Raw genomic sequence first — 12,033 nt, forward strand, 5'->3', positions numbered from 1 at the left:
AACACACACCACACACACACACACACACACACACACACACACACACACGCAACACACACACAAATAGTGATAAGACTGATTAAGGCTGGGTGAGCGAGTAAAGAAAGGCTGAAGGCGAAATAGCGGGAGAGGTGAAAAAGAGTGTCAAACTGGATTTAGGGAGAAAGATTCCTGATGAGTTTGGCTGCTGGGGGGGTTGGGGGGTCTGTAGGGGTGAGGGGGGCTGTTGGGGGTGGGTAGTGTTGGGACTGAGTGAAGGGAGGGAGAGGAGGGGAGAGTATAAATAGAGAGAAGGGCAGTGGAAGATCAAAGGCAGCAGAAAGCGATTCGCCAATTTGAAATAATTCCGAGGTCTGTTTGGCCCTGATAAATCGCACGGCTGACGCGCTTGCCTCCCTCTTCGCATTAAAGCTCCCACAATCCCGTTTCTGAGCCGCTGCATTCGTAGCTTTCCACGGCAGCCGCAAGACGGCAGAGACAGAAAGCCATCGGAGAAAGAGAATCGTTTGGAAAGATAAGGCGGCAAAGCGGGAGGAGAAATGACAGAGATAAGGGCTGGTTAATGGAAGGTCAGGGGAGATGAGAGAGACAGGAAAATAAAAGACAAAATGTCATTAAGCAGGACCTGACGACAGGCCTTCATGCAGAACACATCTCTGTGCAGAGGCTATGTACACTCCGTTTAGCAGGCAGTACACACCAGATCAAAGCCATTCAGATGAAAACCAACAACCAGACAGCCCATATGGAATCCATGGCAATTCTAGTTTCCTTATTGTCTCTGTCAGCATCTTTAACCTTTAACATAACCTTTAACGTCACTAAATATCATCAATGAGATACACTAAGTATCAAAACTGGCATTAGAATGTTTGTACATTATACAGTATGTACTGAATATTTGTATAGACTGAACAACTCAGAAACAAAGCATCTATTCCAGATAGTAGAAGTGAAGTCTAAATATTGATTTGATGTTTGTTCTGACTGAAAATGACACTCCCACATGGCTAAAAGTTGTAAGACAATGTGGTAGAAACATGGAATCAAAAAGAAGTTTTCATATTTTTTAGCATTTTTATGAAAAATGGCATGTCCAAAATTATTCATACCCTATTTAAATAATCAATAGAAACACCTTTATTTGCAGTCTGCCGAGAGACATGCCCAAATAGGCAGCATTGGACCATTAAACCACACAATAATCCAAAACATACAGCCAAACAAGGCAAGATATGGTTAACAGAGAACAATACCAACATTTTAGAGTGGCCCAGACAGAGTCTAGTCCTCAATCCGTCATAAAAGTGAGCACAAGGCCAGAGTGATGGCAAATAATCGTTCTTGCCTCAAAACCCGGATTCCTGTTAAAAAGGTGCAGTCTAGAATTATTGTGGAGACATGGAGAGGCTTGGTAGGTAATATAAGAACCATTTTGAGAGCTGTGAATGCAAATAAAGATGTTTCCATTGATTATTTAAAAAGGGTATGAATAATTTTGGATATTGTTCATAAAAATTGTACAAAAAAAATGAAAACGCTTCTTTTTTTGATTCCATGTTTCTCCTTCATTGTCTTACAACTTTTTGGCATGTGGTAGTGTTATTTTAAGCCAGAACAAATATATTGGTCAAGAGAAATTCAACATTAAATCAATATTTGCCAGAAGTATGAATAATTTTGTTCCTAACTGTAAGAACATAACCAGATGACTCAGACTGTGGCCCATTAGTGTGAATGGTTATAATGGAGCTGATGTTCATGATGACTGCAGTCGGGGTCCTGCAGCTATAGGTTGAAAGAGGAGATTATCCCAGCAGATGAAGCATGTTTTGATTTCCTGGATAGCTCATTACAAATCACTACATGGCTCTTGTCTTGTATAATATCTTTTATATTATGTCCCTATATGCAATTTTATTGTCTATGATGAGAAGTATATTCTATGATAGCCAATAAAGCAAATCACAAAAAAGTAAGAAGAGAAGAGAAGAAGAGAATAGAAGTAATAGATGTCTTGCACAGACAGTGTGTGTCAGAGAGAGAGAGTCAAGCTGTGGAAGAGTGTGAGACCAGACCATCCAGATCCACTCCCCTGGAAGCATTTGCAAGCTCACGATCCTTTCAAGCCTTCTCTGAGACCAGAGCATAGTTCTATATAAACAAATGCATTGTTGTCTGCATTCAGAAAAGACTGTGCCATCAAAATATATGACTGCTTTAACAAATTGTTGGACAGAGGACCACTAGTGTACGTATGACTATCCATTTACAACACAGCTACATGTTTACTGGTATATCCGAGCATCAGAAATGCTGAAGCAGAGGTATCCTTAAGTCAAAGTGCTCATGTTTCATTATTTACTGCTTAAACACACATGCATTTACACACCTGTTGTTTACATACACCATATGGAGCCAGGCTGAGGTGGCTTTTTTTTGTTTAAAGAAGTCAGCCATGCTTACTTGGCCAAAATCATAATCAAACATTTTAAAACCATACAATCAGCCTGAAATACACTTCATATGAAAAGTAATTAAAGAGCTAGCTTACTCTGCAAATTAATCTAGATTCTAGTCAAAGCATACAGTATATGGCCATGGGGATTCAGGAACATGGGCCACAGAAATGTAAACACACACACTCTCTCTCTCTCTCCTCATCATAATGGCTTGGTCTGTGTGCTATCCATTACAGGGAGAGCATGTCATCCTTACCCTGATCAAACACAGTAATTGTGGGGACGTTGCTGTGCATATTTCAGATGGCGGCAGCGATTGTTTGTTGGCAGTCATTATATTGGCGACGAATGTTCAATGTCAGAGCTCTTTGATGATTTCATTAGTACAGGACACCAGGGGCTGCCTCTCTGTAGAGTTACACAACATTGTCTCTTAATGGGGAGGATCTCATTACACAAGTTCCCATTCATAATTATTCCAGGCCTGGTGGTATGCCCTGTCAAGCAAAATGTCTTTGTATAAAAGGGTTCCTCTGGCAAATATTATGAACTGAATCACAGACACTAAACTATACATTTCAATCAATTTCATCACATTGTTCCAGATGTCTTGGCTAATATTGGGATGAGATTAGATTTGATAACAATTCAACAATACTGTTATTACTTTGAGTGGGGCATAGTTCGAGGTCATGCTGATATCATGACTGTGGCTTAATCAACGAATTCAATGTGGGCTCAGGGTATGCTGCAACAAATGAGCGAATGCATTTAGATTGAATTTTACTCACCTCGTTATTTATCAGTGTCTATTTGGCCCATCCACTAAGGAGGTGTACTCTAAAACAGATGGCTAACCATTAGAGTTAGCGATATACTTACTCTTAATGACTTATAGTGGGGGTAAACCATAATGCGTGTGTTAAGGCTGCAAATAAAAGTATCTCTCTCTCTCTTTAAATACACGTACAGAGCACGTACAGTACTGCGGCTCCCCGCGTATCTAGTATCTACACAATGCATGATACAAATATTCAGGGATAATCGTCCATTCCTGTCTACCTCTGCGCACCCAAATGTTCATCAAACTGCTCCCCTTCATCGCCTGGAATTTAAATAAGAGTATTCTTACGATTAGAAGGACATGCAGACTTAACATAGTATCACAATGGTATATAGTGTTGCCATGTTATAAGAGGATATGTATTCTCACTGTGTCTCTGCACAAAGATCGCGTCAGGTTTGCCCTTGGGCCCACCTCGTACACAGCTGTGACCAACGCAGCAGAAATGGCCTATTCATTTGGCCAATTTCAACTCAATTACCACCGAGCCGGTTTCATCACCACAGGTCTGTTCAGTATTCTTGTTCCGTCTGCCCCTGCGGCTGGTGATGAGCGAAGCCACCACCTTCAGCCGACCGTCAGTGTAAGCCGTTGGCCATGCAAACCTTTCCCAAATTCCGTATGGAACTGTTATTTTGGGACTGGATGCGATTTTTTTTCACACAAGACTACAGCCAACAAACCCACGACTCCGTCCACCTGCGTAAAGACGCATGCATTGAGCAGCGGGTATGCAAGAGCACCAACTGTCTCTGGTATCGCGTTCAGTGCACCATGGTTCTTAAAAATGTATGAAATCATTTTCATCAGTCAAGAGTTATACAAGCGATCTTTAGCGTTCTCCATGATTAAATAGATTATAAGCGCATGCAATTACTTTACTCGGTGCCAGCTATGTCTAAAAAGTGACGTGTCTGACAAGATCAAATATGCTCTTTTAAAATTCATCCCCAGTATGAGTGCACCTTGCCTTATTCTATTCAGCTCTAGCCCTGTTGTTAACTGTAAGTCAGTTCCAAACGAAGGCTGTTCCAGAATGTTTGAATATCACCTTCAGCCAGCGTGCATAAATCACGAAAAGCCCACAACATAACGATTGAGGCGACGCTGGAACAGGTTTATAGACGCTGGATACGAGTCAAAACAGTTGAAAAACTCTTGATCTACTCACCTGCGGAATCTACCCACATTATCCCATTCGACGAAGCTGTTTTTGCAGTCCAAGCTTCAGTGGGTACATTGGTGGAGGTGCAGCATTTTGCCACAGGAAGGAGCTGTTGTGCTCCCCTCCATGTACAACTAATAGAGACTTTTGAACGATAATTTTGTGAAAATAAAATGGATGTAGGGTACGTATTTAGTCACACAAGCACCGTCAGATAGTTGGTTATATGGTGCTTTGTCATTTGATTTTGCATAGGTCTTCTTTTTAAATCCATGACTTTAGTAAAGGAAGGTTTGCATATAGCAGGTATTAACTGATACAAATCTTCACTTAAAGACATATTGAAACACGCGTTTGCTTTTTAAATCAGTATAGATAAATTGCACGGATGAATTGCCTAAACCCAGAAAAAATGCAAAGAAAGTCTATCCAAATTAGCTTACTGCACTGGCTTCAGAAGTCAAACCTTCAAAGTTTTTGACTGGAATACTTCGCTGATATGTGATAGAGATTAGGTTGTTAGGGAGTTCATAGCAACTAGTGTGTAATGTGTGCATGCACTGCAGATGGGCATAATTTAAAACTGTGTCCGCTTTGCATGTATAGTATAGTAGGCCTATATATATCATTTTTGAGGGAAATTTGGTCTCTGCATTTAACCCAATCGGTGAATTAGTGAAACACACTCAGCACACAGTGAACACAGTGAGGTGAAGCACACACTAATCCCGGCGCAGTGAGCTGCCTGCTTCAACGGCGGCTCTCGGGGAGCAGTGAGGGGTTAGGTGCCTTGCTCAAGGGCACTTCAGCCGCGGCCCACTGGTCGGGGCTCGAACCGGCAACCCTCCGGTTACAAGTCCAGAGTGCTAACCAGTGGGCCACGGCTGCCCATGTGTTGTCCATCCTATTATTGTGTGGACATGTACTTACTCAAGGCAATACATCAATTAAATTATTTCACATTCCAGGATGGACTATTGGAATTTCATCTTCCTGTCGATATGTGTGCCTACATTTAAGTGCAGAAACAAATGAATGGCGTCGTAAGAGCTCGTTCAAGCTCCCGGCAGACATTAAATTATGTTTAATCGAAACTGAATTAAACAAGCTTGGATTGAACAGGGGTCCCTGCAATCCTTAAACTCATATCATAAGCACTTCTATCGAGGGACACAGATAAACAACCTCTGCTGGAAGACGAGCTCAGGGAGGTGTGTGTGTGTGTGGGGGGGGTCTCGCCAAGCCCCCACCATCAGCTCTCGCTTCCACTGTTCGAAACAGCGAGGTAAGAACATACCCGCCTTAGCATACAGTATCTATTTCAAATGAAGGTAATCTTTCCAGTTTCACCACACACACACAAATATAGCCTCTCTGATGCTATTTGTGGATGGAAGACCTTCAAACACCTAAATGCAGTGCCAATGGAATAACACAACCTGTGGCTTTAATGACACCCCAGTGAGATAATAAGCAGCACCAAGCCGAAAAGCCCTCAAAAGGACCCAGCCTTGATCTTCTACTGTAAGTAGGTGAATCAAGACTGTGAAGCTTTAATTACATGGCTTGTCTCTCTGGGACAGTAGTGCTGACTTCTGTCTCCCCAGCTACCCTGCCAACAGACTCTCAAACACAGACACTGCAGAGGCAGGAGACGGGGGTGGGCCTTGATAAACACAAGAGATAAACTTTGGAGACAAAGTTTAGTCATTGCCACCTCAGCATCTATCCCATAATATCCCTTATCCCCCTTCGCATGTTGCCATGCCCTGAGGCCCCAACGCACACATGTCCCAGGCAGAGAGGCAGATGCACAGCCTAATCCCACTGATAAATCTGCTCTTGGCTCCCACTGCGGCACACTCAAACTTGGAGCCTGCTGGCTTTTGTTCCTCACCCCTCAGGCAAGTGCACAGGATGGTGGCTGGGGGAAGGGAGCCTAGGTAGGTGCAGGCCCAGGCCAGGGCAGGGCAGGCAGAGGGAGAGAGAGAAAGAGAGAGAGAGAGAGAGGAAGGGCTGGGATTACAGGCACAGGTTCACGTCTGCATGGGGGTTGGGGGGAGCTTTTAGTTTCCAAAGGCCAAAGCACGGCGTGCTGTAAAAGTAGCTCTGCTGCTTCTGAGTAACAGCCTCGTGTCCGTCCAGGGGAGGGGGCCCGGGGTGATGGAAGAGGCAACCGAGGAGGAGGAAGCCAATGCAGCTCAGCCTCTTACACCCCCCACACACACACACACAGACAGACACACACACAGACACACACACACAGACACACACACACACAGACACACACACACACAGACTCCCCACCACCCTCCCTTCACATTTCTTCCCTTATCTCCCTCCGCAGCACTGCACCACATCCAGCAAGATGGCCCCCGGAGCTCGCTGCACTGCCTGCCTGCCTGCTGCCTGCTTCCTCCGCAGGGCCCCTCCAGCCACACGAGGCAGCTGAGAGCTCCGACGCACATCGCCTGCACAGACTGCTCTCCATATGCAGTGCACGCCGTCTGGACAGGCCCAGCGATGAGGAGGAGGAGGAGGGGGAGCCTGCCACCATTGTGTCTGCAGGAGCAGCAGAGGGGCCGTTCCCTGACAGCCACACAGAGGGCAGATGCACAGCCATAAGCTCCAGCATCTGATTCAACTCACTGAGAGATTATGGCATAAAGAATGTAAACAATATTATCTCTGTAAGCACAGGAAAACAGGAAGCCTTTCCATAGGATTATATAATTTTTGTAAATATGGGTTTACTGAATCCGTTAGTTTAGCTAATTATTAGGTTATTACATTGGTACACTTTTCATGTGACCATAATGGCCCCATGAGAAACAGAACACTGTGTGTATGTGTGTGTGTGTGTGTGTTGTTGTGTTGACATAGGTAGGAGAGGCAGAAGGCAGGGTGAATGCTCATAGTGTTTTGAGGTCAGTCATCATGCATACACAAAGAGCCATCATCTCTGCACACTGGACAACGTGGACGAGACAAGAGTGGATGAGAGGGAAGGGGAACGGGTCTGACTGGACGCAGCCTTCTCAAATGACACCCAGCCATTATGAGGCGCACACACACACACACACACACACACACACACAAGCCTGCCACCATTGTGTCTGCAGGAGCAGCAGAGGGGCTGTTCCCTTGACAGCCACACAGAGGGGCAGATGCACAGCCATAAGCTCCAGCATCTGATTCAACTCACTGAGAGATTATGGCATAAAGAATGTAAACAATATTATCTCTGTAAGCACAGGAAAACAGGAAGCCTTTCCATAGGATTATATAATTTTTGTAAATATGGGTTTACTGAACCGTTAGTTTTAGCTAATTATTAGGTTATTACATTGGTACACTTTTCATGTGACCATAATGGCCCCATGGAGAAACAGAACACTGTGTATGTGTGTGTGTGTGTGTGTTGTTGTGTTGACATAGGTAGGAGAGGCAGAAGGCAGGGTGAATGCTCATAGTGTTTTGAGGTCAGTCATCATGCATACACAAAGAGCCATCATCTCTGCACACTGGACAACGTGGACGAGACAAGAGTGGATGAGAGGGAAGGGGAACGGGTCTGACTGGACGCAGCCTTCTCAAATGACACCCAGCCATTATGAGGCGCACACACACACACACACACACACACACACACACACAGAGCAGAACGAATGGAAAAGCACACAGGGCTCTCACCACATACACAGCATACAGGTACCCACATAGAGGTGCAGGTGTGGATATCTGCACTATCTTTTAGCCATGCAGTAGTGCGGCTGTGTTTACGTTCACACAGGAATGCTTTGAAAACAAAATGTATTGCCTATATTCTAAAACACTGCTTTTATACCAAATGTCTCTGTGTGTGGGTATTACTGTGTATAATACAAATGTAGCTACAGGAACAATGGGGGACATGAAAGGCCTTTATCAGCATCTCTACCCCCTGGTGATCAGATGTTATGTTTTACAGATACAGGTAGCCTTTGTCCCTGTGCTGCATTCTCCATGCATGACCCTGCTCTCCTTCCTTGAGCTGCCTTTCTCCCCCTGACTTGTGCCATTCTCAGGTTCCCATCTTTTTCACCATTTTCCCCCTTTGCTCCAAATGATCCCAGGCTGGCTGAGGGCCAGGCGGGGCTGGTAAGACTATCCACTGGTAATCTGTTTGAATGTTACTGGCTGCGGGGCGCCGGTGACTCAGTGATGGATGGATTGTTCGGCGGCACGAAACAAACTGTTGTGTTGTGGCTGTGAAAGGAGCCCAGTGATCCACTGCCACTGAGAGAGAGGGAGAGGGGGATTAAAGCAGCACTGCTGCTGATCTAATGCGCTTTGTTTTTAGTTCCTCTCTCTCTCATTCTCTCATTTATTCTCTCTCTCTCTCTATCCATCTCTCTCTTTCTCTCTCTCTTGCCCTCTCTCTCTGTTTCTCTCTGTCTCTCTCTCTCTTTGTCTCTCTGTCTTTCTCTCTCTCTCTCTCTCTCTCTCTCTCTCTCTCTCCAACCACAGTGCAATCCAGAGCAACAAATAAGCCAGCAGCCCTGTCAGAGCACATCGCTGTCTGCTCAGAGTCCTGGATGCTGCCAGGACAAATGGCTTTTCAGACACAGCCATGGCCCCTTTGAAAAACACTGATGAAAGCAGGGGACACTCTTTTTTTCACCTTTGATTAGCCCAGTGGAACGTAGCCATCCATCTCCTCCTCCTCCTCCTCCTCCTGCCCCTCCTCCTCCTGCCCCTCCTCCTCCTGCTCCTCCTCCTCCTCCTGCTCCTCCTCCCTCCTCCTCCTCCTGCTCCTCCTCCTCCTCCTCCATGTAGCCCCTGTTCTTTCCCTCTGCTCCTTTTTCCCATCCAACTTCTCTCTCATTGTCTTTTATATCGTTTTTTATATCTCTCTCTCCTTCTCTATTTCTCTCTCTCTCGTTCCCTCTGTGTCTACCCCTCCCCCAACATTCCCTTACCTGCGTGTTTAAAGTAAGGGGAGCACACACCCAGGCAGAACAATGGTCGTCTTTGCTCCCCCAGACGCCTGCTGAAAGGCCTCTGCCCTCAGGTATGAAACACTATCAGTCACCGCAAATGGCGGGATTAACCCAAAATCACCCCCACCACACACACACACACACACACACACACACACACACACACACACACACAATAATGCGCCAAAAAGGGGGCCACCAAATTCTGAGGTCAGATAAAATGGAGACAGCGGGTTGGTCAGGTTGGCCGCTTTTACGACTGACGCAGCAGTCTATGGACCAATCAGGGCTGCGCTTAAACCAACACTGCAAAGCGTACCGTGAAGCAACTCAAGTGTGGTGAAGTGGGCGACGGCGTGCCACCGCAAGACAAGGGATGAATAATGGACGAGTGGAGAGTGTGGGGTGGCCAGGTCCAGACCTAATATCGGAAGAGTGACTGTTGCATGCTGTTGAGTGTGTCCTCTACATACAGAGAGCCTCACTCTATTTGTGTGCCATTAGGTCCAGAGCCAATCTCTTAAAAGGATGGGGGCCGCTCGGACATCACTTGTCATTGGAAGGGGACCATGGATGACATTGCGCTTTCAGGAGGCCCCTGCCAGAACGAGAGGTGCCCGTGGAGCCTCTCTAACCTGCCTGAGGTAGAGACAGCCCCTGAACACAATCCATTTATCATCGCTGAAAAACTCCCTCTACTGCTGCTTTGGAAGGAAAAGAGGAGAGAGAGAGAGAGAGAGAGTGAAACAAAAAACAGCTGTCAACAAAACATTCACAGCCATTCCTTATTGAGTCTGAACACTGCATTTAATTTCACACATCAGTACGAGAGATTAACCCCAATGAACATTTTTTACCCCCACAGAATGCTGCCTGCTGCTTGGTCTGCCTCCACACAATCCAATGGGGAGCTGTCTCTCTTTCATCTATCCCCCCCTCCTTCCTGTCCTCCCTCGCAATCCTGCACAGAGTGGCAGAGTCTTATGTATTACCGAGGCTCCAGTTTTTCCTCTCATGTATAACCGCTCACGTTTTGCTTTTCTGAAGGAGCCATATTTCATTCTCAGATTTGCTGGTGGACTATAACTCAGTGAGCCACACTGGCCTGATCCCTGTTGATAATTCATCAGACCACAGGAGAGCACTCAGTCACCCTGGTTTATTTCCAGCCAATGGCCACAGCCGGCGCTGTAAATGTCTTTGGGGTTCAGCGTTTTGTGCCGATGGAGTTCTCATGGTTTAACACAGAGGAAAGTGGCAAAAAGATCACGGTGAAAAACAGCAGTAGAGATCAGCAGTTCTGTTGAGTCCTAATTTAGTCTTGACAGCATTGAGCCCACGAAAAACTGACAGTTCACAGGCCTTGCACAAAGTCAATTCAGCATGCCATGACTTTATTCAATCGAGGAAAAGAGGAGAGAGAGAGAGAGAGAGAGAGTAAACAAAAAAACAGCTGTCAACAAAACATTCACAGCCATTCCTTATTGAGTCTGAACACTGCATTTAATTTCACACATCAGTACGAGAGATTAACCCCAATGAACATTTTTTACCCCCACAGAATGCTGCCTGCTGCTTGGTCTGCCTCCACACAATCCAATGGGGAGCTGTCTCTCTTTCATCTATCCCCCCCTCCTTCCTGTCCTCCCTCGCAATCCTGCACAGAGTGGCAGAGTCTTATGTATTACCGAGGCTCCAGTTTTTCCTCTCATGTATAACCGCTCACGTTTTGCTTTTCTGAAGGAGCCATATTTCATTCTCAGATTTGCTGGTGGACTATAACTCAGTGAGCCACACTGGCCTGATCCCTGTTGATAATTCATCAGACCACAGGAGAGCACTCAGTCACCCTGGTTTATTTCCAGCCAATGGCCACAGCCGGCGCTGTAAATGTCTTTGGGGTTCAGCGTTTTGTGCCGATGGAGTTCTCATGGTTTAACACAGAGGAAAGTGGCAAAAAGATCACGGTGAAAAAACAGCAGTAGAGATCAGCAGTTCTGTTGAGTCCTAATTTAGTCTTGACAGCATTGAGCCCACGAAAAACTGACAGTTCACAGGCCTTGCACAAAGTCAATTCAGCATGCCATGACTTTATTCAACGAGGAAAAGAGGTAGAGAAAGAGTGAGAGAGAGAGAGAGAGAGAGAGAGAGAGAGAGAGAGAGAGAGAGAGAGAGAAGCAAGGAGAAAGCTTTTAACTACTCGAGACCCTATTATAAATTCTAATCACACTTGAGTGAGAATGTTAGCGTTAGTTGTTTTGCTTTTTTCTGGAGAATTGGAATTGGTTTGGACAGACTTGGGAAGGGAAGAGGGTTATTTTAACCACACAGCGGCCTTTCAAAGCTCTCCCCTCTGCCTCCCACAGGCACTGTCTCTGAAACAGACGGAGTAAAAAAAAAACACAAAAATCATGTTCAGTAGAAAGAGACAGAAAAGAAAGATAGAGAGAGGGGAAATCCTGACCTGGCTTGATCCGTTTTTTACACTCCCTCAGAGAGAAGAAATCACACCGCACCGTTTTCTGAACACAGCTAGCCCTGTGAACGCTAGCTGCTAGCATCTGTTATGGCTAGGCCTGT

At 45.6% G+C, this 12,033-nt stretch overlaps 1 protein-coding gene across 1 annotated transcript in view; it reads right to left on the reverse strand.

Annotated features, from left to right (window-relative positions):
• The window catches only part of znf385a (zinc finger protein 385A), a 40,069-nt gene extending 35,533 nt beyond the window's left edge, over positions 1-4,536 (reverse strand). Inside the window, 1 exon segment of the mRNA XM_048241284.1 lies at positions 4,478-4,536. Coding sequence (XP_048097241.1) covers positions 4,478-4,496 — 19 coding nt within the window. The 5' untranslated portion in view covers positions 4,497-4,536.
• Positions 4,537-12,033: the final 7,497 nt, after the last annotated feature.

This window comes from Alosa alosa, chromosome 4 (genome assembly GCF_017589495.1).
Source record: "Alosa alosa isolate M-15738 ecotype Scorff River chromosome 4, AALO_Geno_1.1, whole genome shotgun sequence".
Taxonomy (NCBI): domain Eukaryota; kingdom Metazoa; phylum Chordata; class Actinopteri; order Clupeiformes; family Clupeidae; genus Alosa; species Alosa alosa.